The sequence below is a fragment of the Nothobranchius furzeri genome, chromosome 14, assembly GCF_043380555.1.
Source record: "Nothobranchius furzeri strain GRZ-AD chromosome 14, NfurGRZ-RIMD1, whole genome shotgun sequence".
In the NCBI taxonomy this organism is placed as follows: domain Eukaryota; kingdom Metazoa; phylum Chordata; class Actinopteri; order Cyprinodontiformes; family Nothobranchiidae; genus Nothobranchius; species Nothobranchius furzeri.
The window spans coordinates 38,415,418-38,432,026 of record NC_091754.1 but is presented as its reverse complement, the minus strand read 5'-3'; the positions used below and the strand labels follow the sequence as shown (position 1 = coordinate 38,432,026).

General features: G+C 46.8%; 1 protein-coding gene across 1 annotated transcript in view; it reads left to right on the top strand.

Annotated features, from left to right (window-relative positions):
* Window positions 1-16,609, top strand: part of frzb (frizzled related protein) — a 97,207-nt gene that overhangs the window by 73,498 nt on the left and 7,100 nt on the right. Inside the window, exons 6-7 of the mRNA XM_054746550.2 lie at window positions 5,803-6,007; window positions 6,189-6,252. Of these exons, the coding sequence (XP_054602525.1) occupies window positions 5,803-6,007; window positions 6,189-6,252 (269 nt within the window). The remainder of the gene's footprint in view (window positions 1-5,802; window positions 6,008-6,188; window positions 6,253-16,609) is intronic.

Genomic DNA, 16,609 nt, shown 5'->3' with positions numbered 1-16,609 from the left:
TTGTGACAGAAAACCCATATTTCCTCACGTTACATTCCCCCCCTTTTTGTGACGACATGGTGGTCAAGCACAGGCCACCTGCCGTTACAAACACAATAACGTGATGTACTCGTGAAGGTAGACATCCCAGATGAAGGCAGGAACGATGAAGTGTCACCACAGGTCTCGTGTAGAAGGGAGTGTATCCTGATCAGATGATTAAGGCCAAAACTGTTGCAATCATTGTAAAGTAATCCACTTAGGAAATCTTGAAAGCTGAGCTATGCCAATAGCAGTTAATTTCATCAGCAATAATGCAAAGGTATGCAAAGGATAAGCAGCTCGTGTGCCACACGGAGCTGGGCAGATGAAGTATTCCTCAGGCGTAGTCCAGGCGAAGTCCAGTGACGACCTCGACCCATCTCGAACCACGACCGAAGCCCCATGCGACAGAAAACCAGTTGAAGGATGGTGAAGACGGCCCCTCTGATGGGATGTAGTCCATACGAGCTCGGAGAAGGAGACAAAGTGAGACAGCCCACACGATAGATAGCATTTGATGCAAAACAAAGAAATCAATCAAAACCTATCTATGGGTGCCTCTGGGAAAATGTGGGTGCCTTTTGTGAATTATCTAAAGAAGAAATGTACTGCACCCTGTTCTACGTGTCATGTAAAAACGTGATGCAGAGAAAACACAAATAAAAGAAAGTAAATCCTAACTGATATGTGAAACTCAGCAGGCTGCATTAATTAAAGGCATATATATAAAGGAAATAATCATGAAAATGAAGGGCAAATTGGCTTCTGGCCCTTTAAGGGAAATAGTAACAAAATAAAATTAAATTTGTAATCAAATATAACCATGCTACACAAAGCACTAATAAAAAGATAGAGATGTAAATCAGTTCTAAAAATGTAAATCAGTAGGTTAGTAATCCCTAAAGATGTGAGTTAGTAACAGGACCCTGGCTGGAGGCAGGTAACCTGAAAAAAAAAACCCAAAGGATATCACATTTGTTAAAAATTCATCCCACAAACGAGAGAATTTGTAACGGTCCACCAGTCAGTGGAAAAGAATCCGGTCAGAATAGAGTTTTGAATCTGGTATTGCGGACCCACAGAGACACGAGTTTGGACGTATCTGTGGGAGCAGGCTCATAAGCGATTTGGTTATCAACCTGTTTGTATCTGGTGTTACGAACCCACAGGGAAACTTGTTTGAATTTACCTGAGGGTTCCGTCCGGAACTGGAGCGAAGCTGATGGTTTAGCTGTTAGATCAGAACCTGATTTTACCTGCTCAAAGTTGTGTTGCAGCTTTACGGAGGCGACTTTGTTGTGATCAGAAATGGTAGTGAACTGGAAATGCGAAACCGATGCTCGCAAAGCGGGAGGAGGCTCCCCACCCCCCTTTTGTTTCTCAAACGTATGCCGTGTCTGTGAGACAGGAGAAGCATAACAAAGAACAGTTCTTAAGCTCTTAAAAGCTCTATTACCAAGAAGATGCACATTGTCACCTGAATCGTGCTGAAAGAGTAGGTGTTCAGATGTCCAAAGACCCGGAGGTGTTGGACTTGGAGGTTCTGAAAAGGAGTGATCCAAGGATGGTTGTGTCACGGGTGTCAAAGCAAACCTAGCCATGTTTAGAATCAGATACAGACATGTCGCTAGCTTTAGGAACATGGTCTGTCCTGAAAACTGAAACCAAGAATACTTTATTCCCAAGAATGATGGAGGTTCCCACACAGAATCAGAAAAACCCGGTTTAACCAGAGTAGTTACAGACTGACTAGAACTCCGCCCCGTAGAAGGTGCAGCACCTAACTCCGGGTCGGAGGTCAATGTTGTCAGCTGAATTGGAGGAAGGTCAGTGTCGAGTTCTGCAATGACCCGCCCGCTCGGAGGAGGCGTTCCCCCGAACTGGTTGAAGTCCGCAACGGAAAACTCAGAGCCACTCAGCACCCCCCCTTTGTCAGGAGGGGCCCCGAGCAGAGCATCACTGCACGCACCTACACCTCCCGGGCCGGGTTGCCTTCCCGAGCCCGTGAGAGAGGTGTGCGCAGCAACCACCGAGCCACCTTTAATATCGCCACTGACCACAGGACTGCTGGAAACCGCAGGGTTTTCTGCGTCGTCGTGGTCACCTGTAAGAGAAATCACAGGAAAGAGAGCACAGAGGCCCGAGACTAAGTCACACCCCTGTGAAAGGAGAAAGGAATTGGCCACCGTATTAGCAGAGGTCACAAACTGAAAAGTGACAAGGTCATTCACATAAAGGTCAAGATGTCCGGGCACAAACCCCTTAAATGGCATGGTAGCTCCGTCCGGAGACCACAAGTGTTTCACGGCGGCTGACGTTCCCATCACGCCCCGATAAAGAAGCTGGTTTGTGCATGAGACTGACTGACGAGTAAAGCAGACCTCTGCCTGAAGCGGTGGATCACAGCCTGAAGATTGCACACCCATGCTGGAGAGATGTTCAGCCTTTAACATGGATGACAGAGGAGAAGCATTAGAAACCAAAGGGTTAAGCACAACCTGTTTGTCAGAGAGGTTAACCATAGGCTCAAGAGATTTATTCAGCTTAAAAGCAGCAGAGAAAGTGTTGTTTATTTCAAACCTTGATGTTGATGGTGGGTTTTTGACCCCCTGGAAGAAACAAAGGTAAAGAAAAAGCGTTATGACTGTAAACAGCATGCTGCTCGAATTCACGACATGAAGTGCAGACCAGAACCACCTCCGACCCAGTGCAGCTGGCACCGAACCGCAGCCACTGGTCCCCACTGTTCCCGACCGGCGGCACCCGCCTAAAACGGGCCCGTTCGGGCGGGCGGAGGGACCAGCGATGCTCGGCCGGTGAATTTCCTGCGTCTTGGCATGTTCTGGAAGCAGAACGTCAGAGAACCTTACATCAGGTGTAACAGTGCAAGAAAGATTTTGTCGTGTCTCGTCCATCTCCCATTAAGTTCAGAGCAACTCGCGTTTTTACCTTCTGAGCCGACGTAAAACTCCGGGCAGATTCCTTAATATGTCTCACACAACAAGGACTGTCCGTAGCCTACTTAACTTCATGACACAGGGTAAAACAAGGAATTGTTGATAGAGAAATGAATACACACTACTTCACAAGATGGAAGAAAAAGGCATGGAACCGAGCAACGGAGGCTGTGAAAGCCGACCCGTTCACCGGTCCAAAATAAAAATAATAAAAAAAATAACAAACCCTACGCTGCCATGTTGGTATCAGACGGACAAACGTAGCAAACTGTAGATTCTACACACCGTAGCGATTTACAAGAATCACCGCCAATGCGGGTTTTGTGAGGACACAGACCGACTGTGCCAGAAATGATGACAATTTAACGGGACACGTGCCCTATTTGTCTAACTGTGGCGCTAGCTTAGCTCCCCGGCCAGGCCTAGCGTTCTTTGTCTGTAGCGGCCAGACTGAAATTTCCCCGATTAACAAGTAGGCATCTCGCCCCACTTTTAATACGGACTTTAAAAAAAACGTACGCAATCTGAATGCAGTAACGCGTAACGGCTGTGCCTCGCTTTACGACGTTTACCGAGCAGTCAAGCTCCGGCAGGTGTCACCGAGCATTCCGTTTAAAAAGCGCACGCAATCTGAATGCAGTAACGCGTGACGGCCATAACCCGGCTTACGACGTTTACCGTGCAATCAAGCAACAGCAGGTGCCTACGGGCATTCCGTTTAGATTCGGCTTCTATAAGTCGCTCATGCAATGGAGATATTTTCCACAATAGCTCGCCCACAGTGTCAACACACTGAGACGAAAGGTGTCCGAGAATTTAGTCTCGGTTCTGAGGTCGGAGAATTTAGTGAGCGGAACAATTTCCGGTTAAGTTCAAAATAAGACATCAAAGTGAAACACAGAGAAAAGCGTTGTTTGTAGCTTTTAGATGTAAGAAATCAGACATATCGCAGATATAGAAGACTGGATACGCTCGCCATTAAATGTAGCGTTATGGATTTATGCTCTTTTATTGAAGAGAAACCATGCTACGTATTAATTCGGAATATTAATTTTAATAAATCAATAACCAAATGTTATATTGTTCAGAAGACTCAAAGGTTGTTTTCATCCATAAACTGCCGATAATATCTGAGTGTCTGTGTTTCAGTTCAATGAGGAAACCAGTTTGACGTTTAAAAGTTTTAATTCTTCAAATTAAACTAATGATTTTGAAATTGACAAACAGGAAATACAATCAACATTGATAACTTTGTGGGACAATCTTTTTAACAGTTGATATGCTGTTAATGCTCAAATAGACCTTCTGTAGGTGAATGAAGATTGAGAGTGATATGATGTGATTATGGATGCGTGTGGGTGCCAAGTGTAGTGAGAATTGAACATGAGATGAGATGAATGCATGTGTGCATCTGATGTTGCTTCAGGAAGAAACAGGTGTCTGAGTGAAGTGATGGTTTGAATAAACTTAGGTTTAGTGGAAAAGATGCATCAAAACGCTATCTGTCGTGTTTTGCCTCACCGAAAATCGGACCCTCTGTTGGACCCGGGACGTCACCTTAGGATGTTTCATCCAGGTCACCTTGGCTGGCAAAGAAGACAAAGATGCGCTGCGACCCGGTCCAGAGTTGCCCCTCGGTACACGTTGATGGTAAAGCGTTTTGTCGACGCGCTTTCTTAAGTTAATTCACTCAGAAGTCAAAAGACTCGGTAACGAGTCTGCGTTAGAAGTTGCGGTTCAGCTATTCTGCCTGGCGTGGCAGAAACAGCGTGAGAGAAGGGGGGAAGAACGAGCCAACAGGCTCTGCCCCCCCTTTGGTTTTCAGGTCTGTTCTCTCTCGTTGTCCAACACGAACTGAATCATAAGACTGAAAACTTACCAAAAACCTTTCTCTTCTCAAAGCAAACGTGCGTCATCAAATGTGTCTGGAGTTTACTGTGAGCAGGTGTGTGTGGATGTGTGTGAATGTTTGTGCTTGAGTGTGTGTGTTAAGGTCAGTAACAAACATTCTCAACATTATTTAAGAATGGATTCATTAAACCATTATAATTACCCCAAAGCTAAATAGTCATTCATTTGATTAATCACATTTATAATGAGCAAAATGATAATGGTTACTTTAACATTAAAATCAAGAAAAAGAAGTTTAAACTTTATGTTTTGACTTGGTCTGGGTACAACTCATGTAAACACATCTTCTGGTAGACTGCAGGTGGCAGATGTTATGGTTTCCTCCCAGACTCGCTGGCATTCAGGTCTTAATCTGTGGTTGAAAGTTCTCAGCGACCCAGCTTTGACACAGCTGAGTCCAACACCCCCATTGTGACAGAAAACCCATATTTCCTCACGTTACACGTTCTCTGGTGAACAGCTCATTTAAAATAAAGGATTTATTTGAAATGGAGTGGGCATTTAACAGGTCACACTGGCATATACACATATACATATGTATATATACACATATATATACATACATACATATATATATATATATACATACATACATATGTGTGTATATATATATATATATATATATATATATATATATATATATATATATATATATATATATACATACATATACATATATACACATTATATTTCAACTGTTAAACGGTAGGTCAGAGCCGCCTATGATGGTCATCTCACTTTACAAACAGAAGGTTTGACATTCTCAGCAGGATGTTTCACATGGATTATTGAACATTTAAACTCCTGCTGCTTTCATTCATCATCATTCAATGTTTTTAAAACCTTGTGAGTGGCTGAACTCAATGGTTTCCAAAGTGTGGATATTCAGTGTGCTACTGTTCCCTTCCATTAGTAATCAGAGCAAGAGTAAAGGAGGTGAGGAATCATGGGCTGGAGCCAACAGCAGTGGTGGAGGTGAAGGAGGTGCTCAAGTCTTCTCTGGTCAACATTCCTAAGCAGACACAGACACTTTACTATTCATCTTCCTGTTTGTGTCCACCTCTGGCTCCTGGGGAGGAGTACCTCATCATGGGCTACGAGAGTGAGGAGAGGTCCAGGTACGAGCATCTGAAGATTTGGTTGTTGTTGGTACCTTTCCACAGAAGCCAGGTCCAGCTGATCTCTATGAACTTCTTGTGTTTCTGTCTCTCATTGTACAAAACATATTTGTCTATTTGCAAAAAATAGTTTATCTCCTACTAAAATGTGTGAATGTTGTGTTCCTGTTTGTGGTTGCAGGTTGCTCCTGATTGACAGCTCCATTGCTCAGAAGTGGAAGGACAGAATGCGCAGGAAGGTCAAGGTGTGTAGATAGTTCCCTCTCAGCGGTATCCGAGTTTGGATCAGCTTATCATTTTCTATCCCCAAGAAACACAAGTTAAAATCAGGCTGTTCAGAAGAACTGGGCAACTGTTGGCTTTAGAACCAGAAACTCCTCTATCTGGTCAGCAGTGTTCATTTCGTGGACATAATATTTCCAGTTTTTCTGTTCCATTCATGCATGCTGACCTGTAATAGATTAAAAAAAGAGTTTTTTTTTAATTGAAAAATGTAAAGCAAACCTATAACCAGCAGAACACTGGTTCTGTTCAGTTTAAAGAAAAGCAGCAGGGAATAGTTAAATAAAAACTACAGAGAATTTACATTTTTAAGACAGATCTAATCATTATTAGGCTTAAGTTGAATAAACAAATGCACACTGAAAACACTTCAATGCTATTTTATTAAAAAGCCAGTTTTTTAAAAATGTTTTACCCCCATTTGATGCAAAATAAGAAGTTCTAAGGTCCAGTTTACATTAGAAAACATCCTAATGCATTCAACGTTTATAATGCATTTGGTTTATATTAATTACCTACACAATAATACTCTTTTTTAAGCTACAGAATGAACTGGTTAAATGTACACAACACATTACTACATACATGAAACCATCTAAAGTTAACATGTAAGTCCTGAAAGCTTCTAGAATAAACAACGTTACTTTCCCTGAAAACGGTTGTGAACAAACGCTGCTGATGGACGTGAAGCTGCTGTAGCTCCTTAATATTCCTGCTCCATTTTCGCTAGCTGTAGCATTTTTCCTTTGCGTGTAGCTGCCGCCACGGCTGTGACGGGACCTACGGGTCACCGTAGAGGTGAAGGCTAGACTGTCCGAATTCAGAGCCGCTGGGTTCCGGTCTTAGCGGTCGAGCAGGGACCCGGCCTTGCTAGACCGGCGAGGACCCGTACTCATAAGCATCCTGCCCGTGGATTCGGACACACCAAGAGATGCGCCGGGCTGCCGCTGGGGAGAACCGGATGGAACACAGAGGTATCCCAAGAGCTCCACAAGCCGGCAGCCGCACAGCAGACAGGCACCGCTGCGATCAGAGATGCACCGGGCTGCCGCTGAAGGGAGGGGACCATACCGATAGTCGGAACCCAGCTCCACCAACATTTTATATTTCAACCCATTTTCTAAAGTGCAGCATTATCTTAAATGCACTGGGTTTTACCCTATTACATTTAAATTTCATGGTTAAACAGTACATGTTAAAATCTTAGCTCAGCTCAGCAGTGACCTAAAATACATAAATATAATTTTACTTACAGAATAAAATGAAGTGGAGACTCCTTGGATGCTCTATTAGTGCAATTAATGCCACAGCAAGTCATTTTGTCCAACAATTGCACAAAAAATATCCAAAAAGAACGCACAAATGCTACAACTAATGGTCTAATTTGAGAGACTGAAAATAGCGGAACAGTTTTCAGGCGAGACCGAGGCTCGACTGAGGCCTTTCCACGGAGCTAGCTCTGTGGTCACGTGGGTCTGATGCCCATTAATTTATAGAATTTTAGGCTTTTAATACACTTAAACAGAAGAGTGACACAAAAATTCACCCCCCTCAGAGTTGTCACGAGTGTAAACTAGATCTATTACACCTAAAACATGTTTTGGTTACCAGGCCGTAAACATGTTTATTTCTGCTGTGAAATTGGTATTTTTAACATGGGAGTCAATGAGGATTAGGTCGCTTCTGACACCTGCCCCTAGTGGGTGAGGGTGGAACTGCCATTTTTGTCACTTCCTGTTTTGCTTCATATCCAGACCCTAATTATCGGGGCTTGGTCATGTCACATTAAATCCGTCTCCTACGTCACTGAGTCAGCGGAGGTGAGCGTGGTGTGTGGAGGTTCCTGAGAGAAGCGCTGACAGAAGTGTTCAGGTATCTGCCTGGACATCCTGTTTTAGGTTTTGGAATTAAAAATACAAGAAATAATGTGAACAGGAGTTGGAGGTGCTGCTTGTGCGAGGCGTATCATCGGTCTCCGTCTCCGTGAGAGGGGGATTCTCCGTGAATTCATTAATACCGGTACATTTTCGGTGAATTGTAATTCAGGGAGACGGTGGGAACAAGGAGTAAAATAGTTTACAGTTTTTAAAACAGTTTTCAGCCAAAAACAGAAGAATGAACTGGTGTGAAAATTTTCACTGATAGTTTATCCACAGGATAATATGTATTATGTACCATATAATACCATATATGTATATGTACATGTATGGTATTATATGTTGTGTGTGTGGATTTGTATGTAGGTGGGCTGGTGTTGGTGTATACGTGTGTCTGCTCTGTCTTCTCCATCCCCAGTGAGTCGTGGTTGTAGCGTTGTGGTTTATGCTCTTTTATGAAAGAGGAACCATTCTACATGATAATTTGTGATATTAATTTTATTAAATTAATAACCAAATTGTATAGTTTTAAGAAGACTCAAAGGTTGTTTTCATCGATAAACTGACGATAATATCCGTGTGTCTGTGTTTCAGTTCAATGAAGAAACAAATTTCACAATTAAAAGTTTTAATTCTTCAAATTAAACTAATGATTTTGAAATTGACAAACAGGAAATAACAATCAACATTGGCAACTTTGTGGGACAATCTTTAACAGTTGATATGCTGTTCTTGCTCAAATAGACCTTGTGTTGGAGGTGCTGAAGGTTGAGAGTGATATGATGTGATTATGGATGCGTGTGTGCAAAGTGTAGTGAGAATTGAACATGAGGTGAGATGAATGCGTGTGTGCATCTGATTTTGCTTCAGGAAGAAACAGGTGTCTGAGTGAAAAGTGATGGTTTGAATAAACTTAGGTTTTGTTGGAAAAGATGCATCAACGCTATCTCTCGTGTTCTGTCTCACTGTATTCGGACCCTCCTCTTGGACCCGGGACGTCAAAGGACGATGTTTCATCCAGGGGTGACACCTCGGCTGGCAGAGAAGACGAAGGCGTGCTGCGACCCGGTCCAGGAGATGACCTCGGTACACGTGATGATAAAGCGTTTTGTCGATGCGTTTGTTAAGTTTAATTCACTCAGAAATCAAAAACTCTGGACGAGTCTGCGTTAGAAGTTGCGATTCAGCTGTCCTGTCTGGCTTGGCAGGAACAGCGTGAGAGGGGGGGGAATTGAGCCGGTGGGCTCCGTTCCCCCGTTAGCGGTTGTTCACATGTCCTCTCTCTTTCGTTGTCAAGCACGAACTGAAATCATAAGACTGAAACTTACCAAAAGCCTTTCTCTTCTCAAAGCAAACGTGTGTGTCAGCAAATGTGTTTTGGAGTTTACTGTGAGAATCTGTGTGTGGGTGTGTTTGAGTGTGTGTGTGGTTGAGTGTGTGTGTGAAGGTCGGTAACAAACATCCTCAAACATTATCTAATTAAGTATGGATTCATTAATCCATTATAATTACCCAAAGCATAAGAATCATTCATTTGATTAAAACACATTTATAATGAGCAAAATGATAATGATTATTCTTTAACATTAAAATCAAGAAAGGAAGTTTTAAGACTTGTTATGTTATGACTACTTGTCCATGAGAACTCCTTCTTCTGGTACTGCAGGTGTTCAGATGTTATGTTTCCAGCAGACTCTTGCAGACTTCATGTCTGCAAAGGTCTCAATCTGTGGGTGAAAGTTCTCAGCGACCCAGCTCTTTGACCCAGCCGAGTCAAATGACCTTTTGCACAGAAAACCCATATTTCCTCACATTACATGGTGGATGGCTGCTTATATTGAGCCAGGATCCTCTGGAGGTTTCTTCCTGTTAAAAGGGAGTTTTCCTCTCCACTGTTACTGCATGCTTGCTTAGTATGAGGATTGCTGTAAAGTCGCTGACACTAGTCAGTGACTCGATGCACCCTGCTAGGTTCCTCATATAGGAAACTTTTTACTGACTGGCTTAATGAACTGACCTGTATTGGAATGTTTACTATGGGAAGTGCCTTGAGACGACTCTTGTCATGATTTGGCGCTTTATAAATAAACTTGAATTGAATTGAATTGAATTGGGGGCTGTGCAGTGGCGCAGTGGTTAGAGCTGTTGCCTTGCAGCGAGAAGGTCCTGGGTTCCATTACCGACCTGGGATCTTTCTGCTTGGAGTTTGCATGTTCTCTCTGTGCATGCGTGGGTTCTCTCCGGGTACTCCGGCTTCCTCCCACAGTCCATAAACATGACTGTTAGGTTGATTGGTCTGTCTAAATTGTCCTTAGGTATGAGTGTGTGTGTGCATGGTTGTTTGTCCTGTGTGTCTCTGTGTTGCCCTGCGGTGTTTGATGTTGCATTTCAGTCATAGTTTGTACAGCCACACTAAAAAAATCAGATTTACTCAAAAAATCAGAAGTGAGCATCAAGGCCTGCAGTGTGAATGTAGCATAAGCATTGAGGCCCAGACTTCCCTCTAGCCAGCCACCTGGGTCAGCTCCTTCGGCGGGATCCTAAGGCATTCCCTGCCCAGCCGAGAAACATAGTCCCTCCAACATATCCTGGGTTTTCCTTTAGGCTTCCTCCCAGTTGGACGTACTTCAAAAATCTCACCGGGGAAGCATCCAGGAGGCATTCTAATCAGATGCCTGGGCCACCTCAATTGGCTCCTCTTGATGTGGAGGAGCAGAGGATTTACTCCAAGCCCCTTCTGGATGACCAAGCTTTTCACCATATCTCTAAGGGAAAGCCTGGCACCCTGTGGAAAAAAAATCATTTTGGCCGCTTGTATTTGTGATGTACATCTCATTTAAGCCCCATGAGATGTCTAAGCTGCAGCTGTTACACACCTGCTTAGACTCTAAGGTTGGCATTATTAGTCCCTAAAGGGGAAATTGAGTTTCCATGGACATGTAAAAATAACAACAAACAGACAAAACAAAACAAAACAAAAAAAGATCGCATTCACTAGTTTCTGCTATAAACCACAACCTGTCATGACTCCCGTCCTTCACCCTCCTCCACTTCCTCATTATACCTTCATTCATTTCACCTTGTCCTCTCACCAAGCTCCAGCCAAGCCCTGTTTTCCCCAGCAACCTCTGTCAGCTTCAATCAGCTCCATTCATTCCACCTGCTCCTGTAATCAGCCTCATCCCATTCACCTGCTTCCCCTGCTATAAAAGAACCAGCCATCCAGTCAACAGATGCCAGATTATTACAGCCTTAACAGTAGTTCTCCAGCCATCCACCCTGCCTGATCTTTGCCTCTGGACCTTGTTTTTTGCCTGACCCCTGCCTTGCTCTCTGCCTGCCACTTTGACCTTAGCCTGCCTCTGAACCTGCCTCAGCCTTGCCCTCCAGGTACCTCTGCTTTAAATAAAGACTTTTTAAATATATTTTTACTGTGTTGGCGTCTTCACGGGTCTTCTGAACTCGGTTCCTGACAGAATAATCTGGCCAAACTCTGACCCTACGCCGACACAGCACTTGGGAGTATTTTTTTTTTCCCTTCATACCTGTCATGGAGTATCTCACGCTCCTGGACTTCATGGAACTAGAGAAGGAGCAGGCGTCACCGTTCTGGGGAACACAGCTGGCCATCAGGCCACAGCCTCGCAGAGGTTCCACTCCTCCGTCCAGGCCTGCTGCGGCCATCTTGCGCAACGGGTACCTGACAACGCAACAGTGGCAGTCCCGGAGACCTTCTACTAATTCATGGCCTTCACAGACGCCAGGTTTTGCAACTACGCCGCTCAAGCCTCGTGTCCCTCTGTCCCGTTCACGTCCAGCGGTGGTCCCAGGAGGCGCACCACGTCCAGCGGTGGTCCCTGGAGACGCACCGCATCCACACCCAGTGGTGGTCCCAGGAGGCGCACCGCATCCACGTCCAGCGGTGGTCCCAGGAGTCTCACAGCGTCCACGCTCAGTGGGGTTCCTACTTCCGCCTTTTGAAGAGGCTCCACCTGCCCCAGTCCATCGGTGGTTCCAGGGGTTGCATCGCACCCACGTCCAGCGGTGGTCCCAGGGGGAGCATCGCATCCACGTCCAGCGGTGGTCCCAGAGGTCGCACCACATCCTCGTCCAGCAGAGATTCCACCTTCGCCTGTCTGAGAGGCTCCGCCTGTCCAGGTCCAGCGGTAGTTCCCGGGGTCGCATCGCATCCATGTCCAGCGGTGGTCCCAGGGTCCGCACCACATCCATGTCCAGCAGGGGTCCCACCTCCATCTGTCCTGCTCCGGCGGTGGTCCCGGAGGACGCATCGCATCCTGCTCCGGCGGTGGTCCCGGAGGACGCATCGCATCCTGCTCCGGCGGTGATCCCGGTGGACGCATCGCATCCTGCTCCGGCGGTGATCCCGGTGGACGCATCGCATCCTGCTCCGGCGGTGGTCCCGGTGGACGCATCGCATCCTACTCCGGCGGTGGTCCCGGTGGACGCATCGCATCCTGCTCCGGCGGTGGTCCCGGTGGACGCATCGCATCCTGCTCCGGCGGTGGTCCCGGTGGACGCATCGCATCCTGCTCTGGCGGTGGTCCGGGAGGACGCATCGCACCCTGCTCCGACGGTGGTCCGGGAGGACGCATCGCACCCTGCTCCGGCGGTGGTCCGGGAGGACGCATCGCATCCTGCTCCGGCGGTGGTCCCGGTGGACGCATCGCACCCTGCTCTGGCGGTGGTCCCGGTGGACGCATCGCACCCTGCTCTGGCGGTGGTCCGGGAGGACGCATCGCACCCTGCTCTGGCGGTGGTCCGGGAGGACGCATCGCACCCTGCTCTGGCGGTGGTCCGGGAGGACGCATCGCACCCTGCTCTGGCGGTGGTCTCGGAGGACGCATCGCACCCTGCTCTGGCGGTGGTCTCGGAGGACGCATCGCACCCTGCTCTGGCGGTGGTCTCGGAGGACGCATCGCACCCTGCTCTGGCGGTGGTCTCGGAGGACGCATCGCACCCTGCTCTGGCGGTGGTCTCGGAGGACGCATCGCACCCTGCTCTGGCGGTGGTCTCGGAGGACGCATCGCACCCTGCTCTGGCGGTGGTCTCGGAGGACGCATCGCACCCTGCTCTGGCGGTGGTCTCGGAGGACGCATCGCATCCTGCTCCGGCGGTGGTCTCGGAGGACGCATCGCATCCGGCTTCGACGGATGAGGTCCAAGAGGCCCCGGTCCCGGCCCAGCCTGTCCAAGGGGCTCCGGTCCAGCCTGTCCAAGGGGCTCCAGTCCAAGGGTCGACGCCTCCAGGCTCTGAAGAGGACCTCTCCTGCCCCTGCTCTGAAGAGGACCTCTCCTGCCCCTGCTCTGAAGAGGACCCCTCCTGCCCCTGCTCTGAAGAGGACCCCTCCTGCCCCTGCTCTGAAGAGGACCCCTCCTGCCCCTGCTCTGAAGAGGACCCCTCCTGCCCCTGCTCTGAAGAGGACCCCTCCTGCCCCTGCTCTGAAGAGGACCCCTCCTGCCCCTGGTCTGAAGAGGACCCCTCCTGCCCTCAAGTTCCCCAGTCTGAAGTTCCCCAGTCTGAAGTTCCCCAGTCTGAAGTTCCTGTGTCCCCTCTTAGTCGTAGTCCAGTTTCCCCTCTTAGTCGTAGTCCAGTTTCCCCTCTTAGTCGTAGTCCAGTTTCCCCTCTTAGTCGTAGTCCAGTTTCCCCTCTTAGTCGTAGTCCAGTTTCCCCTCTTAGTCGTAGTCCAGTTTCCCCTCTTAGTCGTAGTCCAGTTTCCCCTCTTAGTCGTAGTCCAGTTTCCCCTCTTAGTCATAGTCCAGTTTCCCCTCTTAGTCATAGTCCAGTTTCCCCTCTTAGTCATAGTCCAGTTTCCCCTCTTAGTCATAGTCCAGTTTCCCCTCTTAGTCTTGGTCTTGGTCCAGAGTCCCCTCTTAGTCTTGGTCTTGGTCCAGAGTCCCCTCTTAGTCCTCGTCCACCAGTGTCCTCTATCACCACACTCCTACAGTCCCGTCTCCTGGTTCCCCGTCGCCGGCCCCCCAGGCTCTCACAGTCCCGGCTCCTGGTTCCCCGTCGCCGACCCCCCAGGCTCTCACAGTCCCGGCTCCTGGTTCCCCGTCGCCGGCCCCCCAGGCTCTCACAGTCCCGGCTCCTGGTTCCCCGTCGCCGGCCCCCCAGGCTCTCACAGTCCCGGCTCCTGGTTCCCCGTCGCCGGCCCCCCAGGCTCTCACAGTCCCGGCTCCTGGTTCCCCGTCGCCGGCCCCCCAGGCTCCAACAGTCCCGGCTCCTGGTTCCCCGTTGCCAGTCCCCCTGACTCTTCTGGCCCTCCTTCCTGGTCCCCCCTCCTCCCGCCCTGCTCTGGCCCTCCTTCCTGGTCCCCCTCCTCCCGCCCTGCTCTGGTTTCCTGTGGGCGTCTGGTATCCGCCCTTGAGGGGGGGGGGTTCTGTCTTGACTCCCGTCCTTCACCCTCCTCCACTTCCTCATTATACCTTCATTCATTTCACCTTGTCCTCTCACCAAGCTCCAGCCAAGCCCTGTTTTCCCCAGCAACCTCTGTCAGCTTCAATCAGCTCCATTCATTCCACCTGCTCCTGTAATCAGCCTCATCCCATTCACCTGCTTCCCCTGCTATAAAAGAACCAGCCATCCAGTCAACAGATGCCAGATTATTACAGCCTTAACAGTAGTTCTCCAGCCATCCACCCTGCCTGATCTTTGCCTCTGGACCTTGTTTTTTGCCTGACCCCTGCCTTGCTCTCTGCCTGCCACTTTGACCTTAGCCTGCCTCTGAACCTGCCTCAGCCTTGCCCTCCAGGTACCTCTGCTTTAAATAAAGACTTTTTAAATATATTTTTACTGTGTTGGCGTCTTCACGGGTCTTCTGAACTCGGTTCCTGACACAACCATGATAAAAACATCCAAGATCGTACAAAATGCTCATAAAAATGCACGGCAGCAGAAATAAAAGTTGTAAAATGTTCAGTGGAACAACGGGGCATTAACATTCGTCCACTAAAAGAGCTCCTGAGATACTTAAAAACACGGTGGACAGGGTGATCATCCAGGGACAGAACAGACTTAAGTTTACTCTTCATCCTTTTGTTCATGATCATATCAAATGAGTCCAAGCTTTGCCCAATCACTGAGCTGGATTTCTTGATCATTTTGTTGATTCTGGTTTTGTCCTCAGCAGTGAGGCCCCCGCCCCAACACAACACAGCATAAAACAACACACTAGCCACAATTCCCTGATAAAACACATTCAGGAGCCTCCTACTTATGTCAAAGGATCTTAGCTTTCTGAGAAAAAAAAAACAGTCTGGACTGGGCCTTTTTAACAAAATCATCGCTGTTCCTTTTCCAGTTCAACTTATTGCCAAGGTACACCCCTAGATATTTATATGTCTCCACAATTTCAATAAGTTGGCCTTTGATGACCATAGGAGAAAATGTTTGTTTTTTCTTCCTAAAATTAATAATTAGCTCTTGTGTTTTGCCAACATTGACTTGTAGAAAATTTATATCACACCATCTAACAAAGGAGTTAACTTCCTCCCTGTAAGCCAGGTTGTCACCCTAAGAGTTCAAGCCTAGTAGGGCAGTGTCATCGGAGAACTTTTTTAAATGACAAGATGGTAAATTGTGCCCATAGTCGGCTGTGTGCAGTGTAATAAAAGCGGGGATAAAACTGTCCCCTGTGGTGCACCAGAGTTTGTAATAAACCACTTCAGAGCATTATCTTAACAGATTATCTAAAACCCAGGCAGTGGTGGAATTGTGCAACTTAAAATCCAATAACGTTTTTCGTAAAATATGGGGCCGAATGGTATTAAAAACACTAGAAAAGTCAATAAACACAAGTCGTGCTGAACTGCTGGCTTTTTCAAGGTGTTTATAGATGGTGTCCAGCAGATACAGAAGGGCATCATCTATGCTCACACCCTTTCTATAGGCAAACTGAAGGGGGTCTTTGAAAGAAACAAGCTGTTCTCTTAGATGATTAAGGACGACTCTCTCAAAATATTTTATTGTGTGTGATGTCAACGCAATCTAAGTTTAGACAATGTACAGCTAACACCTGATTTCTTAGGGATAGACACAAGACAAGAAGTTTTCCACATGACTGTGTAGCAATTATTACATATTAATTATGACTAATAAGATGTGATGATTCCATATAAATATGAAATATCAACCTGATTGATCTTTGAATGTTTAATCAGAAGATTCTAGGGTTCTTTACTTCTTCAGGGACCATAAACACACTTCGTATTAATTCAGACAGAGTCAGTATGTAGTTTATAAAATCAATTTAATTATTTTCCTAAACAAATCATTTATACATGACAAGATATGAATAATGAGAGGTGGTGTGATGGAAGCTAGATGTTGTGGCAACCGTTCTTTGTATCTGGGAGAAATTGTGAAATCTGGGTGTAAAATAATTTGTTGTTTGTTATAAACTAGAGAATTGTTTATTTACAAA